Source organism: Thamnophis elegans, chromosome Z, assembly GCF_009769535.1.
Source record: "Thamnophis elegans isolate rThaEle1 chromosome Z, rThaEle1.pri, whole genome shotgun sequence".
Lineage (NCBI taxonomy): Eukaryota > Metazoa > Chordata > Lepidosauria > Squamata > Colubridae > Thamnophis > Thamnophis elegans.
This window is the reverse complement of record NC_045558.1, coordinates 9081887-9105871: the sequence shown is the minus strand read 5'-3', so window position 1 is coordinate 9105871 and position 23985 is coordinate 9081887. Positions and strand designations below refer to the sequence as shown.

Sequence of the window (23985 nt, the reverse complement as noted above, 5' to 3'; positions counted from 1 at the left end):
TCGTGCTTGATTTTACAACCTCTTTTTCAACAGTTGTTAAGGGGTCACCGTGGTTAAGTGAATCATGCAATATTAAGCAAAACCAGCTTCCCCCATTGAGTTTGCTTTTGAGAAGATGCCTGTGGAGGTCGCCAATGCCAATCACATCCAGAGTCATGTGATTGGCATTGGCGACCTCCACAGGCATCTTCTCAAAAGATGCTGTACTACCAGTTTGCACCAGTTCTCCCGAACCAGTAGCTCTGCCGTCAAGCAGAGAGCAAACTGGTTCTCTGTTGCTTTAAAAGTGGGCCTGCCCGCCCACCCCTGAGTTATACCTACCTTTATTTCAGTTTCTGAAGCCCAGCTGATCAGGGGAGACAGATTGAATTGACGCTCTTCAGCTGTTTTCCTTGCTTTCCGAGCTAGTTTCTTTCAAGTGTGCATGTGTGCATGTCTGGCGCACACATTCGGCGAACCGGTAGGAACGCTGGTACGAACCTGCCACTGTGCCAGTTTCCAAGCACCAAAATCGTGCACATGTGACTGTGAGGATGCTGCATTGGTCACAGGTGAGAGGGTCAGTTTTAAGTTACGTTTTTCAGTGTTGTAACTTCAAACAATCGCTGAATGAATAAATGGTTGCAAGTAGAGGACTTTCTGTAATAAAACAGTCTTAATCTGCAGTCTGCTTAATCAGGGTTTATTGAGTAAACACAAAGCATGGCTATTGTCAGGTGTGCCAACTGTGTTACCACAACACAGGAAAACAGTCTCAACCCAACAAATGAGCAGATATGGACTGCAATGAAAGCCGGCTGAAGAGTTTTCAGGGTAACAGTACATTGTTCCACTTTATTCCACCTTTCAAATGCTTTTGAAAAAGGCCAAAGGACCTTGATATTTTACAGAAAGAGTGTCCAACCGTGGCGATTAGACTTGTGGACTTCCATTCCCAGAACTGGCTAGGGAATTCTGTCCAAATTCTGCTAGGGAAGTCCAAAAGGTTTAAAGTTGGACATCTCTGTTTTACAGTCTTAATCATATACCTAGGTATATGAAATTAGTGTACCTCATAATATCTAGCATGGGAAGAGTTTTAGATGCTCAGTTTCAGCCAGTGAAGTTTTGTGCCATCTCTGCTATATGGATAAAGGTAAAAGGTTCCCCTCGCACATATGTGCTAGTCGTTCCTGACTCTAGGGGGCAGTGCTCATCTCCGTTTCAAAGCAAAAGAGCCAGCGCTGTCCGAAGACGTCTCCATGGTCATGTGGCCGGCATGATTAAATGCCGAAGGCACACGGAACGCTGTTACCTTCCCACCAATGGTGGTCCCTATTTTTCTACTTGCATTTTTACATGCTTTCGAACTGCTAGGTTGGCAGAAGCTGGGACAAGTAACGGGAGCTCACTTCTACACCTGGCTAGGGATTCGAACTGCCAAACTGCCGACCTTTCTGATCAACAAGCTCGGTCCCTTAGCCACTGAGCCACCGCATCCCTGTATTCAAAGTTACAATGGCATGAAAAACAGGGAGTTATGATTGGTCCTTGCACTTACGACCATCACAGCATCCTCCGATCACATGATCAAAATGTGTTCACTCAGCAACTGACATGCATTTACATGCCCAGGGGTCATGTGATCACTATTTGAGACCCTTTCCCCACCATAAAGGTCCATTTAAATAGACTTAATGACTGCCACGTGTAAAAAAAAAAAATTCCCCAAAAAATATTCCTATAAAGATCATTCAATATTATTATTATTATTATTGTACTACTGATAGTTCTCAAGTTATGACCAGTCGCTCAGCAGCCATTCAAAATTATGATGGTGCTGAAGGAAGGGATTGCTTAAGACTGCTCTTCAAAAGTTTGATTAAAACTTTTTAATAAGCAGTTTTGTGTCGTGATGGAAAACATTTGGGAAAGGTTGTTTTCAGTCCATGAAAACTGCATGCAACATTCAACTACTGCATTCAAGTTTATGGCTTTGTACGCCAGGGGGAAAAAAACAACCATGGCTTAGTGTGATTTATCAATCGCTTCTTTGCAAATCCATGGTTTGTGGTCACCCAGATGCTGCCTGCTCCCAATTCTTTGCCTGCATCTCTGCGTTCTTTTTATAGCCTTCTAATGGAGTACTTTGAGCTGGATGGGGCACCTCCTTAAAAGGAAGCGGAGAGGAAGAACCAGTGGCAGGGCGTAGATTTCCCCTGGCTGCAAGCAAGGCTGGCTAGCAGGTGTGAGTCCTGGCTGATTCCCGCCTGCCCTTGCTGACAGGCACATGTCTGTCACACTCAAGAGGCTGATACTGGAGTCCAGGCCGTGGTGGCGTCATCCAGTTGTGATTCTATAATTGCAGTGGCTGTGTGTGGCGTCGACGTGTGTGGGTCAAAAATAAAACTGCAATAAAAGGGCCGTTTTTTGCTTGCTCTGGGCCTTGGTGAAGGGAGGATAAATTCATACAGACATTTGGGTGTGTTTCCCTCCCTCTGGACTGGCTTCTGTTGGTTTACATCAGGGTTACACAGGTGGTACTTTAGCCATTTTTTTTCCCAGACACCACACAAATATTATCATTTGAGACCCCCACATCTTCAACTGTTTGTGGTAGTGTTGGATCGGGTAAAGGAGGCACAAAAGGCTTCAGTAAACAGCAGCTCTTTAAGTCAAGTAAACATCTGGCTGAGGAATGGTCGGGCAGCATCCCCTTTTAAAGGGATCTGTCAGACCTCTTGACCAATGAGATTCAACCTCTGTTCCTGCTGGAACAGAGGACCTTGGTGGAAACCTCTGTCAGCAGGGTGGGGGAGATATCTAACAGGTAGGAATTGGTAAAGTGCCATTATGTTGCTGTCGACTCTTAGAAACATAGAATATTGATGGCAGAAAAAGACTTAGTGGTCCATAGAGTCTGTCCTTTCAGTTTGTTTTATGTTTTCCTGTTTGTTTTTAAATTATAATCCTCAACCTAAAGCCACATTGAGCTCAAACGTACGTTGCTAAGTGAGACAGTTGTTAAGTTGGTTTTGCCCCATTTTATGATCTTTCTTGCCACAGTTGTTAAGTGAACCACTTAAAAGTAAATAGTTTGGGGTTGGTATTATCTTGATTAGGCTGCCATTTACCATTTGATTGTTTGTCTGAGTCATAGTTTCTTGATTGGGATATTGTTTACAGCTTGATTGTGGGTCAGGGATTAATCCAAGAAGAAAACTACACTCCCACCAACACTAGCACAGGAAGGCACTTTATATAAAACAGAAAGCAAACCCTGCTTCCTTCTCTCTGATGACATTACCTAGTTGGGTGATGAAAAGTCTGCAAGAAAACCATCAAGCTCAGAGAGCACTAAGGACGCACAGACTTTTCTAGTTTAGCACAGGATAGGAACCTACTGAAGCCAGCAAAACAGACAGGTGTTCTTCCACTTGGTTTCCTTTGCCAGAATAGAACTAATTTTGGTTTAACCCCTTTCCCCACTAACCGGATCTCACCTTCATTTTCACATCAGCGTTGCACGCAGAAAGGAACTTGGCTGAACATGTCCCAAGTGCAATGCAAGATGAGGAACGACACTATATCTACCAAAAAGCAGTCAGCAGGGTCCCAAAAAAATAATAAAGAATAAAGATGGCAGCCATGGTTATGGTCAGCATCTTGACTTTTAGGATTGGTCCTGCACTACTTAAATTTTGCATGATTCAGCAGCAGTGTGAACATCTGGTTCTTGTTATGCATGCGTACAACACAATGCCCAGTGTGTGGCGACCTTTGAAAACCTGCTCTGCAGAGTTAAGCAAAATAACCTTGTTTGCTTTGTCCACAGGAATCCGATGCCTGCTCGGCCTTTGTTCCCCTGCCTGTTTTAATCAGTAACCCTTCCCTGTGTTCATTCTTCCCCTCCTTCTCACCTCCTTGCGGGAATGAGCCAACATTTCCCCCCCCCCTCTTCTCCCGCCAGCTGTTTCCATGCCTCTTGGGAGGGTTCAGTATTCGTTAACAGGCAGGTTTTTTTTTCTCTTTGCAGCTGTTTCTTTTATGCCGACCAGAAAGGAGAAAGTGGGAGTTGCAAATTCAGGTTTGACCCAAGTAAACAAATCAAGCCCTAATACAAGTAGTCCTTGACTTACAACAGTTCGTTTAATGAACGTTCAAATTTGTAATGGCACTGAAAAAAGTGACAGTGACTGTTTTTCACACTTAACAACCATTGCAGCATCCCTAAGGTCACGTGATCAAAATTCAGATGCTTAGCAACTGATTCATATTTATGACGGTTGCAGTGTCCCAGGGTCACGTGATGGCCTTTTGACTAGTACATTCAGTGGAGAAGTCAAATTCACTTTACAATTGCAGTGATTCACTTAACAACTGTGGCAAAAGAAAGGTTATAAAATGGGGCGCAATTCACTTAACAAATATCTCGCTTGGCAACAAAACCTTCAAGCTTAGTAGTGGCGATAAGGGGAGGAATATCTGTATACCTTTCAAAGCCAGACTATAGTGGCTTTAATCCGGCAGTTCCCAACATTTTGGGCACCAGGGACTAGTTCTGTGGAGGGGGGAGTTTTTTGTGGATTGAGGGTGGGAGGAAGGCATGGATTTGCACGCTGCCTGGATCCCACCCACGGATGGATGGGGACCTCTGCTTTAATCTCTCCCTGTTTGGTAATACAAGTGATGGTTCAGGCTATTTCTAGGAAGGATACCTAGGGATGCTGGAGCAAAATAATGATATTGCTTCAGAAAATAACTTTGGGAGCATATTATAATAGATTAAATTGTTTCTCAGCCTTGGCAACTTTGAAGATGTGTGGAGTTCAGTTCCCAGGATTCCTGGAGAGTTCTGGGAGTTGAATCCCATACATCTTAAAGTAGCCGCGATTGGGGAGTACTATTCTACACTCCCCTGGTCCCCTCCCCTCCCCTTCATCAGCATCCTTTTCCGTTTTCCCACATAGGTTCCTCCTTCCTCATCTGCAGTTTGGCCTCTTCAAAGTGAGCAGAAGTTGGCTCCTTCTCAGGTTGGCGCCTGTTCAGCACCAACCACCAAGTCTGCTTATTGCAAATCAAACCCCATGCTGGAGAAATCCTTTCTTTAGCATTTTGTTTTGCAGCCTGATCACCTTAGCCCAATACACCTGTTTCTTTAAAGGTTATTTCTGCTGTGGCATTAAAAACATTCTTTTCCCCTCTTAATCTTGAGCGCAGTGCAGATTTCTTGATACTGCATACCTTCGATTTCATTATGTTACCGTCTGTGATGCAATCTGTGGTCTTTGACAATAAACTCTTAAGCTTTCCCCCTCCCATTATTAATTACCTCTTCTTGATGACCAGGAGCTCAATTCAACACTGTAGTTTAGTATTTTGAGTGAAGCCAGCCAACTTATTAGGAAATCGTTGAGAACACTACTGTGAAGTCTTAGGTTATGCAGTGTTGGAAGAGAATCAATAGCAGGCTCCCACGGTTTAATTAGGAGAAGACATTTCTGGTACATCCTTTCAGAACTGGGACTTTGGAAACTGTTGAAGATTTATGGCACTGGAAATACAGAATTAGGAAATAATAAGAATTGGAAGTGGCCTTGGAGGTCTTTTAGTCTAATCCCCTGCTCAAGCAGCAGATCTCATACCATTTCAGACAAATGTTTGTCCAATCTCTTCTTAAAAACCTCCAGCATTGGAGCATTCACAACTTCTGAAGGCAAATCGTTCCACTGATTAATTGTTCTCGCTGTTATTCTCCTCAGTTCTAAGTTGCTTCTCTCCTCCTCTCCTCCTCCTCTTTGTAGCAGCTCCTTAAATATTGAAAGGCTGCTATCATGGCACACCTAGTCCTTCTTTTCATTAAACTACACCAGGGGTGTCAAACTCCCAGTTTAGTGAAGGGGGAAAAAGTCCTGATATCGTCATGTGATGCTGCTGTGACAAGGCGGGTTTGATACCCCTGAACTGGACAGACCCAGTGTTCTTCTTCTATTTTTCCCATAGCTGTATTAGCAATATTAGAGTATCAGGAAGTGGTGGGTTCCTACTGGTTCGGAGTGGTTTGGCTGAACCGGTAGTTTGATGGCCTGAGTTGCTGGAACCTGCCCCGCCCCCAAACTGGTTCCTATGGCACTGCCATCTTGTTTTTTGCCTCTGCGCCAGTGGTGGGTTGCAGGCAGTACGCCCCGGTGTGGGCGTACCAGTCTGCCCGGAGCACTGGGTACCGTTCAGGTATGGTGCTCTGGAAGGTCCACCCACCTGCCTGAGCTCCTTACATGTCCTTTAAGCCTTTGGTGCTTCCACGCATGGCGCATACGGAGCCTGCGCAATGCTTGCCGAGCAGCTGGAGCGTCACGGAGGCTTGCAGAGGCATCACGGGCAAATATGACGCATGCGTGTGCCACACGTGTCCATGTGGGTGACGCTGGGCCCATTCCAACTGTACCAGTTGGAACGGGATCCAGAACCCACCATTGCTCTGTGCATGCATGCATTTATTGCATTTATGGTTAAATGCGCATGCGCGTGCGAGCAAAATTGAGCACGCGCATGCAAAATTCCGTGTGCAGCGAACCGGCAGTAATGCCAGCAGCAACCCACCCCTGGTATTAGGATAAACATTTCCCCAAAGACTAATGCTGGCTGCTGATCATCAAGGTGATATATGTGTGTTTGGGCTGTACAATTTGAGCTGCAGGTGTGAACTTACATAGTGGAACTTTCCACCTTGAGCAAATGAGTTCTGATACTTAGCTAACTAGCTTCTTATGGGGGAAAAAAATCAAGATGTTGTGTAATAGTTTGGATTCAAGGAAAAAATATGCTACTCAGGAAACTGGGTTGACTGCAACCTCTTAAAGCAGCTTACTTTATCCTGGGCTCATGTGGTGGCCTTCTTCAGCTGCCCCTTGGAAAAAGAGGCATTTAGATGAAGAAGGCACAGATAAGTGTGCTAGACTCCAGTGCTATACAAGGACTTGGCCTTCAAATTGATCACTATAGAACCTTTTCCCAACTAAAGACCCTGTTTTTTCTGGACAGAAAAGATACGTGTTGATGTATGTATTGTGGTGTCAGCCAGAGATTGTTCCTCTTTTCAGGACATACCGGTACTCTTTGACTTACAAACATTCACTTAGTGGCCATTTGAAGTTAACAACAGTACTGCTAAAGAGGACTTAGAACCAGTCCTTAGCACTTAGGATGTTGCATTCCCGATCATGTGCATTCAAAATTTTATCTTTGGAAATAAAAAATTTAAAAAATTATTAAAAAGGATAAAAAAATGAAGCATGCTACGTATAGTGCAGTTGTGGGTTTCAAAAATTGTTCGAACTTACTCTGTGGGTGTGGCCTCCTTTGTGGGGGTGGCTTGCTGCCCATGTGACTGGATGGGAGTGGCTTGCCGTCCATGTGACCGGATATGAAGATGCCGACGACACTTGTCAGAACCACCTTCAATTACCTCACACACAGCACTGGCATGCATAAGAATATGATGTAAACTTGTTTTTTAAAAGGCATCTTTGGTTTGTGTTAAAACAACTTCAACACACGCAATGTTCTGATTGCGCCACAAACACAGTAGTCATCCTTACCTTTCACAGAGGCACTGAGTTTTATAAATATGAGCATGATAGTGTAGAATAATCATATCCAAGGACCAGTGGTGGGTTTCAAAAATTCTTGGAACCTCTTCTGTAGGTGTGGCCTGCTTTCCGGGTCCACTGGTGGAATCTCTTCTAACCGGTTCGGTAGATTTGACAAACCGGTTCTACCGAATAGGTACGAACTGGTAGGAACCCACCTCTGGTATAGTGGCATTGCCAAGTCTGGGTGCTGCTTGTTTTTAGAACTGAAATTCAAAGATATGTTTGTAGGTACAGAAAAGGTGGCTGGAAGACTGGTAGATTTTTCTGTCTGGGACCCCGAGAGACCCCTCAGAAAACGCTTTTCACCCATGTTGAGCCTTTTGTGTTGTTTTGTAAGCATTCAAAAGTAGGTAGACCTTATTTCTTTGCTAGTCTCAGAAGGGGGGAATAGCCTTCTACACAATCTGCAGGGAAAATAAGACTCTTTCTGGACAAAATAAAAATAAAGTCTTCACAGAGAAAAAGCAAGGACCAATATTGAAATGAAAGGAATTGGCGGTGCAGATCTGGAGAAAATGGAATGTGACATGGGTAGACATCAGAGGTGGGTTTCAAATTCCAGCACTACCGGTTCGCTTGTGCTCTCGCGCAACGCTTGTGCACATGCACAGAAGCGTCCGGATGGGTGGGCGGAGCCTGCCGCCACCGCCGCCACTACCGGTTCGGCCGAACTGAGAGCAACCCACCTCTGGTAGACACGTAACCACAAAATCGGGTTGCATCTCCCATCTCCTCTCCCCCTCCCCCATCTCTTGGACACCCTCTTGCAGAAGCTTCTGGACAGAGGTCTATAAAATGAAACCTAATGTGGAAAAACATGGATTTGCCAAAAGGTGAAGGCAGAGTTGTGCCGTGGCATCAAAAGCTCTGCCTCTTTTGTACAGGTATGGAGTACACACATATGAAAGAAGCAGAATTTGAAGCGTAAGCCTGCCATTCTCATTTGGATGAAAAGCTCCCTGTATCCTTCTGAAAGGAAAGTAGTATTTTCCCTACCTTTCATGATAAGGAATTTGTTCTCATTTATTACCACTTCAGAGGGATAAAAGAAAAATTTCTACACATGGTCCAGAGGTAAATTCTGATGTTTGCTATGAGATCACAAGCGATCGGTAACTGAGACGTTAAGAATGAGCTGGACGAGTTCACTGAAGATCAGGCCGAAGCTATCAGCCTTGATAGCTATTTAATACTTCCAGGATCCCAAACAAGATACTTTCAACCGCAGCTGCTATCAAAGAAGGATGGAAAATGGTCCTCTTGGTTTGGAAGCTTGTTGGATACAGTTGACTGGTACCCAAAACATTAGACATCTTTAGAGAATCCTAAAGCTACATAGATAGTCCTTGACTTACAACCATTTGTTTAGTAACCTCTCAAAGTTACAATGGTACTGAAAAAAGTGAATTACAACCACTACCTGTACTTATAATTATTGCAGCATCCCCAGGGTCATGTGATCAAAATTTGGGCACCTGGCAATGAACATATAATTACAATGATTGCAGTATCCCTGGATTATGTGGTCTCTATTTGCAACCTTCCCAGCTAGCCTCTGACAAGAAAAGTTAATGAAGTAAGCTGGATTCACTTAATGACTGCATAATTCTCTTAACAAGTGCAATGATTCATTTAACTATGAAAAAAAAGATCATAACATGAAGTGGGATTCACTTAACAACCACCTTACTTAGCAAGGGAAATTCTGGTCCAATTGTGGTCATAAATCAAGGACTATCTATAGATTAGACTGAGAAGTTGAAGAAATATTCCAGAAAAAAAAACAGTGACAAGTTACCCATGGGATACTGTTGAAATCAGCAAGGCCCAGGCTCCACTCCAAGGTTTCTCTTTATCATCAGGTTGGTCCTGCAGGAACAGAATGCTAGACTAGATCAGGAGTTTCCAAACTTGTCAGTTTTAAGACTTGTGGACTTCAACAAATATGATAGCAGTATTCTAGTATTTGAGGAGCTGCCACAAAGAAAGGGGTGGGGAGCTTATTTTCCAAAGTACCAGAAGGCAGGACAAGAAACAATGGATGGAAACTAATCAAGGAGAGAAGCAACCTGAAATTAAGGAGAAACTTCCTAACAGTTAAGATAATTAACCAGTGGAACAGCTCCAGAAATTGTGTATGCTCCATCACTGGAGATTTTTAAGAAAAGACTGGGCAATCACTTGTCTGAAATGATGTAGGGTCTGCTGCTTGTGCAAGGGGCTGGACTAGAAGACCTCCAAGGCCCCTTCCAGTTCTATTCTGATTGATTAATTCCTCAGTCTGTCATAGTGGCTGGGGAATTCTGGAAGTTGAAGTCCACAAGTCTTCAAGTTACCAATTTTGGAGATCTCTGGACTAGATGAATCTTCCACCAATGCAGTTCTTCTGATTGTCCTCACGTGGGAAAAAGATGGATCAGAAGAATCCCGTTTTTCTATTCAGTGGTTAAACCCCAGGAAAGTCGGACAAAGTTTGCTGCTGTAAAGAGATATCCAGCACAAACAGAGCATGAGATAGCTAGTTAGAGGCTCCTGCGTCAAGGGGCAAGTGAGAGGTCAGCCAGTCAAGGTTGGGCTGTCTCAACATTTGTCCTGATGTCGACGGAGTCCAGGGATGCCTGAGCTTAAGAGACACATCCTGTGGTTTTAATTGGCTAATGATAAGGCAGAGAAGAAAGGCCCTTCTGGATTGGAGGAAAATACCCTGTGCAATGGAGGAATAATTACAGGTAGTCTTCAAAGTTATGACCACAACTGAGCCCAAAATTTATGTTGCTGAGTGAAAAATTTGTCAAAGTGAGTTTTGTCCTATTTTACAACCTTTCTTGACACATTTGGATAAGTGAATCACTGCAGTTGTTAAATAAGTAACATGGTTGTTAAGTGACCCCATTGACTTTGCTTGTCAGAAGTTCCCAAAATGTGATCACATGATCCCGGGATACTGCAACCATCATAAATGTGAATCTATTGCCAATCATCCAAATGTAAATCACATAGCCATCCGGATGCTACTATGGTTATAAGTGTGAAAAATGGTCATAAGTCTCCTTTTTCAGTGCCGTTGTAACTTTGAAGGGTTACTAAGCAAACTCTTGTAAGTCGAGAAGTAACTGTACATGCATTTTCTAGGCAATAGCCTATGCTAGGGGTGAGCAACTGTGGCAACTTTATGTCTTGTGGACTTCAATTTTAAGAATCCGAGAGTTCAGACATTCAACAGCTGGCTGCATTTATGGTCCTTTGCAATATCCTATGGTCACGTTACTATGTTTTACGATGGTTTTGCCAAAAACTGGCATTTACTTCCAGTTTTCAGCAGAACTATATCCATGGCTGTATGGCTGAGGTGTTTGCTTAACAACCGCTAACAGAAAGGTCATAATATCGGATTGGTTAATGATTGATCCATTTTGTAACTGTTATGACTTACGACCATATTAGGCAGGCTCTGTAACATTCATAATTCAATCTGTATCAACAGCCTGTGTTGCAGAGTAGGTCATGGTAACATAGTAAAAGGACTATGGGTAGTCCTTGACTTACAACCATTCATTTCGTGATAATTTGAAGTTACAATAGCACTGAAAAATTGACATGATGTTTTTTTCACATTTATGACTATTGCAGCATCCCCATTGCCACATGATCAAAATTGGGGCACTTGGAAGTATTTATGATGGTTGAACTATCACGGGATCACCGACATGCAATGTCAGTGGGGAAAACAGATTCTCTTAATGACAGTACGTTTTACATAACAACTGCACTGTGGCAATAAGGGCCATAAAATGGGGCAAAACTCACTTAACTGTTTAGCAATGGAAATGTTGGGCTTTATTGTGGTTGTACGTTCGAGGACTACCTGTATTTCCTCCAATGAGACCCTGTGCCTCTATCAATCTGCATCTTACTAAATCTGCATCACTGTAATACAATAACACAGGGCCTTATTAGCTGTGGCACCTGGCCTCTCTGCCATGGGAAGCAGAGGCAAGCTTGTCAATTCCCCTCCTTTTACTGGTCTTCAAAAGCTTACAAGGAATCACCTTCAGTATTGGCTAGTTGACCCCTCCTACTTCCTACCTGGCCTATTTCTAATTCTTGTTTTATCTGCAATTTATCATTTCCATGGTTCCCTGCTTTTAATGCCTATTTTACTCCTTGCCCCAGAATCAGGGGTGGAGGACAGCCTATTCTGGATCCAGATATTTGCTGTGCTGTAGCTTTTAAATGTTTCTGTCCATGTTTGGCTGTCAAAGAATAAAGAGGCCCAAAAGACCCAGCATTCCTTTGGAGATAGTGTACACAACTACCTGTGCCACTGTTTATCAGCTCTGCCATTTTAAGATGCGAGAACTTCAACTCTAAGATGTCTTAAAATAGTGGATCTTGAAAAACACTGCCTTATGCTACAAACCATGGTTTGTAAATCACGTGGTGGTAAGTTTATGCAACTCACTGAGCCAGCATAAAGAAAGCCATGCCTTAATGCTGTGTGTGTGTGTGTATGTGTGTAGCGCAGGTGTGCGAAATGATGGAAAATGCATTCAGCATCTTTTCCCTTTAGTTATTTCATCTGAAAGTTCCCACTTTCCAAGACTACTACTCCTCAATATTGCCTCGCGTGTCAACTGGAAATAAATAGAAAGATAGATATAGCTTTCAGATGCTCCAAAAAAGCAATTTGTATGATGATCGCTTATTGAATCCCTCTTACTGTCTTATATTTATTTATTGGTATGTTGATTACTGTACAGTGCAGATGGTGCGGCTTGGCTCCTGTGTGTCTGGTTATTTTTATTTTGGCACAGCCTGTTATCGGACATCCATTCCACTGATTTGTTACTCCATTAGTGCTTGTTGCAATTTTACTCCACCAGTTGTAGCAATCAGGGCTGATGCAGCAATTTCTCCTTCTAGTGGTCATTTTAATCATCGGTAGTTTGTGCGCCAGGCTCGAGCACTTTGAGAAGCCTGATGTGTTCAACAAAAGGTTATATTTAAAAGACATCTCAGGAGAAAGGAAATGTATTAAATCTTTTTGGAAGCAAGCATTAGTAGCCAGCAATGTTATTTGAAAATACATACTGAATTTTAGAACTGGGCACTTCAAATATAGCTCTGAAGCAGAGGTGGGTTGCTGCCAGTTTGGCCAAACCGGTAGGGGAATTCAGGCCTGGGTGGCAGAACTGGCAGCGACTCAGGCCTGCCACGCCCCTGAACTGGTTCCCTCACCACCGCTGATGTCGCCGCCATGTTGGATTTTAGTGACTACGCGTGCGCAGTTTGCTGTAAATTGTTCTGTGCATGTGCACAGAACAATTTCCATTAAATAGCGCATGCGCACACAGCGTGCGGGTTGCAAATTGGTAGTAAAACCAACAGCAACCCATCCCTGTTCAGGAGATATACTTTTGAAGGTGTGGAAATAGCCACACGGCTTTTCTTAAGAGTCATTATATATATATATTTCAGGAATCTATGGGAGCCTAGAAAAAGATGCGGCTGCTTTAAAGAGCTGGCTCATTAAAGGAGCCTTGTTCCCTTGCGGTGAAATGTAGTCTGGATTCCGAGGAGGGAGGGACTGCATTCCAGAGGATAAAGAGACAGCAAAGTTTAGATGGTTTGATTGGGAGAAAAAGAATTAAAGTGGCTCCACCCTAGCAATTCTCATAATATATCTTTAATGATGCAAGTGGGCTGCTTTATAGTTCTGCAAGATTTCTATGTGTGAGGAACAATAAATGAAACTGTTTAAAAGTAACACTATGTGTCTTTCTCAACTCCTGGAGCCTGATACACACTTCCCAAGCTTTGCAGAAGCCTGAATAAGACGCAGTTGCTTTAAAAAGCATGCTTGCACTCTTGTGCATTTCGAAGCCTCTGTCCCAAAATCCTTTTTCTGAAGAATGTAGCACAATTCAGACGTATCTGGATAGGGGAATCAGTTTATGATTCACTCTTTCTTTTAAAATTCCTGCAGGCATGTTGATAAATGTAATTGAACATGATTGTGATTGGGTCACATTCTTTCTACCATCACTACAAGTTGTCCTCGAATGGTGAGCACAACTGGGACCAGAATTTCTATTGCTAAGCAAGGTGATTATTAAGTAACACCTTGCTTAGTAAGTAATATTACAATCAATGTCGGCTGGCGACCCCCCGGGGGAGAGCCTTCTCTGTTGCAGCTCCGGCCCTCTGGAATGAGCTCTCCGTGGAGATCCAGACCCTTACGACCCTCCAGGCCTTCCATAAAGCCACTAAGTCCTGGCTGCTCCGGCAGGCCTGGGGCTGTTGAAGTATCCAGCCCCACGGTAATCTATGAATGTTGTTGTATTTTAAATTTGTTGTTTGTCTTATTTATTCCCTTTCCCCTTCTTATTGTAAGCCGCCCGGAGTCCTTCGGGAGTGGGCGGCATACAAGACTAATAAACAGAAACAGAAACACTTTGCCACCGTTATTAAGCAAAACACTGCAGTTGTTAGGTGAACCTGGCTTCCTCCTATTGACTCTGCTTGTCAGAAGCTCTCTGGGAAGATCACAAAAAGTGATCGTGTGACCCTAGGATCCTGCAATGGTTGCAAAATATATACCAGTTGTCAAGTGCCCAACTTTTTATCACACGATAGTCATTACTGCAAAGACCAGTCACAGTGTTTTCTTCAGTGCCGCTGTAATTTCAAACAGACGCTAAACGAATGGTTGTATGTCGAGGATTACCTATACTTACAAAAAAGTAAAAGGAGCCAACCAACCAACCATATCATGTTGGCCATTCTTCTTGGCTTGTCATGTCCTCTGGTGGTGCACTGAGGATTAGTGGCATCTGTAAAACTAACGAGTTGCAATATTAAAGGTAATCATTTTTCATTCACACAACGTAAGTTCTTCTTTCTTGCTTTTCAGTTCTCCTTTTCCATGAGATTTCAACCCAACTCCATTCTTGTCTATATGCTTCATCTCCCACCCCCTTCAAATTTCCATGCTCTTTTTCAATTCTTCCGCTTTTACTCCCTTCCATTTCTGGCAATGCTTCACTCCTTCAAAGGCAGGATTATAGTATACCCACATTTAAAAGAGAGCAGAAGTCTGAGCTATAACTCAGGTCTCATACACTAAAGATCCTGTGATCTATTTCCGTATGGATCAACAACACTACACCCCTTTTTGTGTAGTCCGAAAGCCTTCCACTTCTTAAATATACTTAAGCAAAGCCCATTTGGGGCTTTTAAAAAAAACTTCGTAGAAGCATCTGTTTTTCCATGGCAACATCTAAAATAAGAAGTGTCATCCTGAACAATCTGGTGAGCATTTTCATGATTTTGGCCCAAACTGCTGCTGTTACATTTTTAAAGCTTTGTTTTAACTCTTCAAACAAAATTCCTTTTTCGGTTACTTATTCAAACATACTTATTCCACTCAGCAGATGGAAGACAGACTGGTATGTTCTCTTTTCCTAGAAGGGTGGTAGGAACGGAGAATGGAGAATTACTGCTGAAACCCTTTTCACTGGAAAGCTTTTAATTTTTTTGTCCTGCCTTTTTCCTATTTTCCTCACAACAACCCTGTAGGGTGGTTGGGTTGAGAGTGACTGACCCAAAGTTCCCCAACCTGCTTTCAGGCCTAAGGCAGAATAGTAACATCAGCTGGTTTTGGTGCCTAAGGCAGGATTAGAACTCACCATCTCCTGATGATGGGCTCAAAGTCACCCAAGCTGGCTTTCGTGCCTAAGGTAGGATTAGAATTCACATGCTGCTGGGCCAGCATCTTAATCACTGCACCAAACCGGCTCCCTTTTGAGGTGGGGAAAGTCATTTGCATTGATATCTTCATTAACAACCCACAACTTCTCGGCAGATAACAATCATGCAGGGACAATACAATAAAGCAAAGGGCCATCATCAGAGCCTTTTGCTAAATTCCAAAGTAGAGAGACCACCAATTCAAAATGAAGAGGTTGGATAGCAGTGGTACCACAAATACAACTAGGAAGCTAGATACTGTATTGGCAGGAGGGTGGGGGTCGGGCAATGTTGAAAAGAATATATTCTTTAAAAGTTTACCAGTATTTGGTCTGCTGGTGATCACCAATGAAAAATCAGCATAAATCTTACCAGAGTGTAAGACGGGCAGTCTGCAAAATAGGAAAGAGGCCTTTTTACTTTTCATGGGAGATTTTACTTACATGAATGGAACACCAACAAGTTGATTCTGGACATGCTTCTGTAGAAATACTCCCCAGGGATCTTCGCCTGACAACCCCAGTTAGAACCAAAATTTCTGTTGCTAAACAAAATGGTTAGGTAAGTTACACCAACAATTATGACCTTTTTGGCCATGGCTGCTTAGCAAATCACTGCAGTTGTTAAACAAATCATATGGTAATTGAGCAAGTCTGGCTTCTCCCATTGACTTTGCTTTTTGGAAGCTGGCGGGGAAGGTCTGGGATTCTGAAATCATTGTAAATCCATGCCCATGTCTAAGTTCCTGGATTTTGCTCCTGCGACTCGTAGGGATGTCAATGGTCTTAAGTGTGTTATAAATCTTTTTTTGTTTTTGTTTCAGAGCCAGTGTAATTTAAACGGGTGGTTGTAAGTCAAGGACTACCTCTATGGCATTTGAGGAATAACGTGTCTAAAACTTAACTGCTCCTGAATGGGCTCACTCTTGAAGAACATCTACTGATTTTTCCACCATTGGAGAAATAGAGAGGCTATTTTCTTCTTCTTTTTTTGTTTATTAAATTTGTATGCCACCCACCTCGCTAAGGTTTATGCTGATTAAGTTTGTAAGAGAAGAGCATAATAGATTTTCCTTCTAAGCAATCTCATGACACACTCAAGCATGATGTGATGTGTACAGTTGGGCTAAGGGTGTGGTGAGAATCCAAGTGGGGACAGCAAGTAGCTATGGAGATTCTTAGTCATCCGGGTCGTGGTTGTCCCAAAGATGCTTTTCCCAAAGGCAACTGGACTTCCTTTGTTTTTTCTTTGAAAAATGTTTCTCTTCTCACCCAAGAAGCTTCTTCAGTTCCTCAGAAGCTTTTTGGATGACAAGTGAAATGTTTTCAAAGCAAAAATACCCCAAGAGAATCCAGTTGCTTTTTTTGAAAAGCACCTTTGGGATGTGTTGAGAGCAAGGTGTTAATTTTTAAAAAAAAAACAACCTGGATGATTTGCTCCATGTGAAGGTGAAGGTGGACTAACCTGCTCTGTTTTGTTGTATTTCATCTTTAGCGTCTGGCCTTTCCTCTTCACCATCGACTCCCACCCAGGGAACCAAGCAGCCGGCATTTCCACTTGAATGCTACAGACACGAACCGGAAAGGCCAGAAACACGGATTCACACCCCCTCTTCTCCTCCAGATACTGGCCAAAGATTTGGCCTGCTTCTGGGGCAGGGGGCTGCCAAGCCGCCCTCTCCAACACCTGTCTGTTGTGTTACCTCAAAAATAGTAAGTACATGGTTCCTAATTTTTTTTAAAAAAAGGCTGTTTGAGACTGATAGCACTTCTGAGAGTTCAAACATTGGCCACACTTCGTAGGCTGATGACACTTTCAATTCTCCTACTCTGGAGAGAAATATTGTTGTCCCTAGTTTGAACAGACAAGAGAGGAATTAGGCTGAGAATCCATATTTTGCCAGCTGATGGATGCCATAGTAGAGGTCAACTAAAAACTAACCTTTTTGACTTCAAAATCTTTTGACTTTTGAGTGGAACCCATTGTGGGTCTACTTGAAAATAAATTCATTGAAACGTCAAAATAACCATGCAAAGGATTTCTGCGAGGTCTTCGGTGCTCTCTAAGTTTAGTTGTTTGCTTATAGACATTTCATTACCCAGCTAGGAACGTCATTAGTGTTAGCCAGTGTGGGATTTGATTTCTGATGACATGCCGTAGATGGGCAATGAAATGTCCGCAAACAAACAACTAACTTTAGAGAGCACCGAGGATTCCACAGTTCAACCCATATATTCTCTTCTGGAAGATTTCCTTACTTGACGTGGCTTCACATGCAGACGATGGAAGACCTAGATTTGCTGCAGATTTAACACTAGCTTAGTTTTACAAGTTCCTTGTGTGACACACAAATTCCATGTGTGTCCAACCATACTTGGCCAATAAAGAATTCTATTTTATTCTATTCTATTCTATTCTATTCTATTCTATACAAAATGTTTGCCCATAAGAAACTGAACTTCTGTGTGATCACTTAACATTATGATCTTACTTGGTGATCCAACAGTCACAAATTAATCACAGATTTGGGGTTTCTACAGCCCAGAAAACTAGCCTGTGATTGGTTAGATTGTTATTTAATGGGTCTGGTGAATGTTGATAATGTGAATGAATGTGTAGGTAGTCCTCAACTTGCAACCACAATTGAGCCCAACAATAAGCGAGACAGTGTTAATTGAATTTTGCTCCATTTTACAAACTTTCTTGCCACAGTTAAGTAAATCATTGCAGTTGTTATGTTAATAACACAGTTAAGTGAATCTGGCTTTCCCATTGACTTTGCCCGTCAGAAGTTCCCAAATGGTGGTCACATGACCCCAGGACACTGCAATCGTCATAATACGAGTCAATTGCCAAGTGTCTGAATTTTGATCACGTTACCATGGGGATGCTGCAATGGTCATAAGTGTGAAAAACAGTTATAAGTCACTTTCTCAGGGCCACGGTAACTTGGAACAGTCACTAAATGAACTGTTGTAAGTCAAAAACTATCTGTATGTAAAATGATAGTACCTGAGAACCACAGCTCATGGATATTTGGAGTCTAGGTATATAGCTAAGTGGATTCAACAAGGATTATACCCATAATTACATTTCAACTACAGAGAGTCTTCAACTTACAATTAAGCCCAAATTTCTGTTGCTAAGTAAGGCATGTGTTAAACGTATTGTGCCTCCTTTTATGACCCCTTTGTCATAATTAAGTGAATCACTTGTGTCATTAAGCAAAACTGGTTTCTCCCATTGACTTTGCTTGTTGGAAGCCAACTAGGAGGTTTACCAAATGGTAAACACATGACCCCAGGACAGTGCAGCTATCATAAATACCATGTGCCCAAATCATGTGACCATGTAGATGCTGCCAACCGTCCTAAAACTGATCATAAAATCACTTTTTTCAATGCTGTTGTAACTTTGGAAAGTCACTAAACAAGTGCTTGTAAGTAAAGGACTACCTGTAATTCTAGTGCATTGATTCATTACAGTATCGTGTTTCATCAGTGCACTGATGATGTTACCTAGTTGGGTAATTAAACATCTGCAAGAAAAGCACCATGCTCAGAAAGCACCAAAGATCCCTCATTTCAGCCTGAGCTATAAATATCCTCCTTTGTTCTTTCCTTGAGTGCTAGTATGATGAAATTTTTCTGTTCCATAGTGACACGTAAGAAAGGAAGTCAACAGGTAGGCAGAAGGTAGAGGTATCCACAGAATATGATTAAAAAGTCAATATGGCAATGGAAGGCCTGCTCATTTTTTTAAATGCATGAAGCCTTTTTGTGTAGAGACCATGATTTATAAGTGATTTCTTACCTGTAGGATTCCAAACGTTTTTTTTAAAAGTGTTTCTTCTTTTATGATTTTAGCAATCCAAATCAAAAATTTAGCAGCACAGATGAATAATGGGGGGAATCTTTCATTTGCTAAAATTTACTTGCAGCTGAATAAAGTTCAAGACCCCCTCCCCAAAGCAAAGCTAAGAATTGATCGATATCAAATAGGCAGCAATTGTAAATATGAACAATCCTGTGGATGTGAGTGGGATCCTGTGGATCTTGACCTATCCTGTCCTCCAGTCCAGTTAGATATTCAGCCCCAAAGGAAGTTTGCAGTGAGAACTTCTTAGTAAGGCGAGAAGATTTAGCGTTCCATTTGTTCCTCCAAAAGCCAATCGTTATTTCTGGAGGGTCCATCTGAAGATAGCAAACTTAATAAAAGCCTTATTTTGCCATGGGAAACTCAGCCCCTGTCCTTTAAAACTCTACTTATCACATCTTCCTCTGATTCCATAACTTGTTATTTTCTCAATTGCTTAAGATTGCTAGTGTGTCCCTGTTAAAGGGAGAGCCCGTCTAATGCCTTGCAAAATGTTTTGCAGTGTTTATTCAATATTTTCTCAACAGTGGCGGCTTTGAGATGTGTAAATTTCAATTCTGGGAGTTGGAAGTCCACAGATCTTAAAGCTGCCAAGGTTGAGAAAACACTGGTTTATGTTACAACTTAATTCCTACAATGGGAAAAGCTTTTCTCTCCTGTAGGCTAAGGGGGCTGCTAAAATTGACTCTTTATCTTTAAGTCCACCAAGGAAATAGGATTTTTAGCAGCTATAAAATGGCTTGAGTTTTCATTTTCCCTCCCCCTCGGGAAAAGGCTCAAGATGGGTGCGGCGTGGTCATGGTTAAAAAAGAAAAATTCAACCGGGGGTGTGACATTAGGCTTTCAGGTAAAAACTTAAATCTCTGATTTATGCATATCCCTAAATCTCAAGGACTTCAATATTTATGGGTTAAGCTTCCTCCTTTCCTCCATGCCTGGGATTTTTAGAGTACTCCAGGCTAAGACATGATTGTGTTCTTTGGGCTTATGAACTATGTGAATGTGGCCATTGCTATTGCTTCGTGGTTTAGTATGTTGCTCGTGTCCTTAAAACTAGATTAGCATAGTGTGTACACATAAGCATTACAAGTAGTCCCCAGCATATAACTATAATAGAATCTGTCCATTATAGCTATTAGTCACATGAGTTGTGGGTTTGGTTTTTTTTAGTGGTAGCTGTTAAGCAAACACTCTGGTGGTTAAGCAAATGAATGACTTGCTATGGGAGTGGTTTTGCCAAAAATGAAGTGCAGGTGTTCAGCAAAACCATCATAAAACATGGTCAAGGTGGCTGAGGTATTTTGCCAACAGCGACAAATATGGCTGTGTTGCGGAGTGCTCAAAAGTTTGGTCACATGAACTATGAAGGGGCCCAACCACCGTAACTTCCAGTCCTGGTCACGAGTCTCCTTTTGGGGAATTGGTCGTAAGTTGAGGGCTGTCTGTATCTAAATTTTATGTAGCTCTCATAGTCTCATTAAAATTACAAACTATCTGATTGTTTCAGCACCAACAGGGTTTCTTAACATATGAGGTTGAAATCTGGGTGGCTCTGTGGATGAGTTCCTTGTATGAATATTGTTATAGTGTTTCACCTGTACCCCCTGTAAAATAAAATAAAAAACCTGGAGTTTTTCTTTCTTAGAATTAAGTTTCATAAATTCACTGCAATGTCCATGTAGCCTGGGTTTGCAAGCAGTTACAAATGGTCTTACATTCCTTCCCTCCCTCCACCTTTTGCCAGCTTTCGGAGAATGAAGACTAACATTAAAAAAAAGAGAGAGAGAGAGAGTTAATGATTCTTATTTAGCTGAGAATACAGAGGTTACACTGAAATAATTTAGCAAGGAGATTACAAGCGTTTCTTGCAAATCCCTGCATACCGAATTAAACTAGGTTGGCCTTATCAGGGCTGCCCAAATCCAGATCACCATTAAGATGTGGACCGGCACTGGCCACAGTATGCCAGAAACCAGTCTGCGCAAACAAGCGAAGCCCCATCCGCAAGGATGCAGGCAGCACACGAAACCATGCCCCCTCTAATCGGGAAAACCTCTCTCCCCAGAACCTGTCCTGGTGCCCAAAAGGTTGAGGGCTGCTGCTGTAGGCCACTAGATTAACCAAATTCTTCCATGCCTTAATAGTTGAAAGAAAACAAATAAGAGGTTTAGAGACTGACTGCCCCTCTCCCCCACCCCCCCGGGATGTTTGATTCTTCTACAAAAATAGGTGGTATATGTAAATATTATTTGTTCCCAAGGTCCAAAGATTTTCTTAGTTCCAAAGTGGCTGCTATGAAAACAGTGGAGTTACCTCACGAATCTGGGGGAAGGGAGGGGTCTTTTCACTAGCCTTGTGGATTGCAAACCCTGTCTGCAGCCTCAAGCACCCGGCAGGGTCCTTTTGGGCCACAGAAACCTCTGAGAAATTCTCTAACTAAACAAATAGCTGGTTTTTTAAAAAAAAAACCCTGCCCTTTTAGCCCAGAGGTGGTAAATTGCTCAGTCTGCCTGTTCAATTTGCCTGCCTTTTGAATAGCTCATCATTTCCTCTGAATTTCTGAAAATAGCAAAAGAAAAAAAAAGTACAGTTGGTTTTTCAGCTGAGTTGCATTCACTCCTACTCACAAAACAAACATTTCCCTGCCTTTGCACCTTGTAGAGTTCTCTCATTGGTCCTGCAGGACTAAGGGTGAGAAAGCGTGTGAAGGTTAAATATGAAAGGGATTGTTTCGTACTTTTAAATGCATTTTCATGTGATGGCATAATAAAAGTCTCCCCCTAAATCTGCAGCTCAGTGAAACAGCTGCCCCTACTCCTGAAAGGAGAAAAATGTATTTTAAAGAAAAGAGATTGCAGGGTTGATTTTAAGGTTTATAGTATTCATCCAGCCACTGATGACTTGTGCAGATATTTTTTTGTGATTCATACACTCTATATTTTATGTTCGGGTAAAAATCACATAAAAAGGGGGATACATTAATTGCGGGCTGGAATTTCATAACTGTAATATCATGTTTTTTCAACCTTGGCAACTTTAAGATGTGTGGACTTCAACTCCCAAAATTCCCCAGGCAGCATGCCTAGAATTCAATTCCCAGTATTCCCCAATATGCATGGATCAATTCCCAGAATTTCCCAACTATTATGCTTGCTGGGAAATTATGAACATTGAAGTCCACATATTTGAAAATCAATAAAGTGGAAAGACTACTGTTCCAAACCATCTTTGCAATGGTTTATTGAACAAATTACAAATAGTATTCATCCATTACAGAGAGCCCTAAAATATAATTTATCATAGCAAGTTCATAGAAACATAGTAAGCTAAAAGTCTAGCAAATTACTGTATAGAGCAGGGGTCGGCAACCTTAAACACTCGAAGAACCAATAAGGTCCTAACCGGAAGCCCCACGTTCAATTCTGGAGCTGACCGGAAGTCTGGTTTCCCCACCATAAAGTCTCCTCCCAGCGCAGCATATATTTTCCTCTACCTGTCCTAACCGAAAGCCCTATCAATTGTGGAGCTGACTGGAAAACCCACCCCTTGCCATAGAGTCTCTTCCTGGCACACCCTGCTCCCCCCCCAATCAGGAAGCTCCTCTCAAAATTGTAGTGCCGACTGGCAAAAAGGAGCCGCAGCAGAGGGATGAAAGAGCCACATGTGGCTCCAGAGCTGCAGGTTGCTTAGCCCTGGTATAAATGAGGAAAGAAAAGAATTTGGATTACTTTATCCAGTCATTCAATAGAATACTTGGCAACATGTTAATAACAAAAACCTACATTGTAAGCCATCTAGAATCCCTTGAAGCATGTAGCATATAGATTTTAATAATTTAATTAATTGTAATTAATTAGATTAAAGGGACAGCATGAAAGTCAGGTCTCTAGTGATTTAAGAAAAACATGATCAGTGAAGTCATTAGAGCTGGGAGCAAAAGTTCATTTGGATAGCATAAAAAGGAAAAAAATATAAATGGACTTATCCTGTTTCGGAATTAAATCCATGCAGAATATTCTCTATTGCTTGGTTGGTCCAGCAGGCTGATTGATTTGATTTATATCACATCTTTAGTATTTTTACAAGTAACTCAAGGTTGCAAACATATCAAACATACCTTTCCCCACAGTAACAACCCTGCGAGATGGGCCAAGAGAGGGGAACTGGTTCAAAGTCACCCCAATTGGTTTCACAGCTAAGGCAGAACTATACCTCACAGTCTCCTGGTTTATAGCCTGGTGCCTGAATCACTAGATCAAATCTAGCTTACTAGCCGATAAACCGGCATTGCCTGGGTATTTATTTATATTGGGGAAATGTCTGGACCAAAGGTAATTTCTAATGTTGGATTTTCCCCCTTTAGAGGGAGCCCCCTTGTGGAGTACTGTGAAGCCATTACCATAGCAATTCCACTGCACTGTACAGTAGAAGTCAGAATGGCAGTGTGGCACAACAGGCTGTAACTTAACAGAACAAACACCCCAAGGGGTTTTAGGGCTGTCTTACCCCCACAATATTTTTTTTCCAGAGGATAAGTCATCCATGTACCAAGTTTGGTTGAAATTGCTTGAGGCGTTCCAGAGTTATGCTGGAACACACACACACACACACACACACACACACACACACACACACACACACACTCACTCACACACACTCACACACAAACTAACGTTAACTGCTATTCTGTCTACCTGATATGGGCTATCTGTATAATAAGTATATATGT

General features: G+C 42.2%; 1 protein-coding gene across 7 annotated transcripts in view; it reads left to right on the top strand.

Moving 5' to 3' along the window:
• The window catches only part of PRKAG2 (protein kinase AMP-activated non-catalytic subunit gamma 2), a 239108-nt gene that overhangs the window by 147415 nt on the left and 67708 nt on the right, over positions 1 to 23985 (top strand). For all 7 annotated transcript variants that reach the window (XR_004256951.1, XR_004256950.1, XM_032236945.1 and 4 more), the window contains one exon: positions 16875 to 17092. Coding sequence is in view for 5 of the 7 variants with exons in the window: in XM_032236945.1 (XP_032092836.1) it covers positions 16875 to 17092 (218 nt within the window). In the remaining 2 variants the exon portion in view is untranslated. The remainder of the gene's footprint in view (positions 1 to 16874; positions 17093 to 23985) is intronic.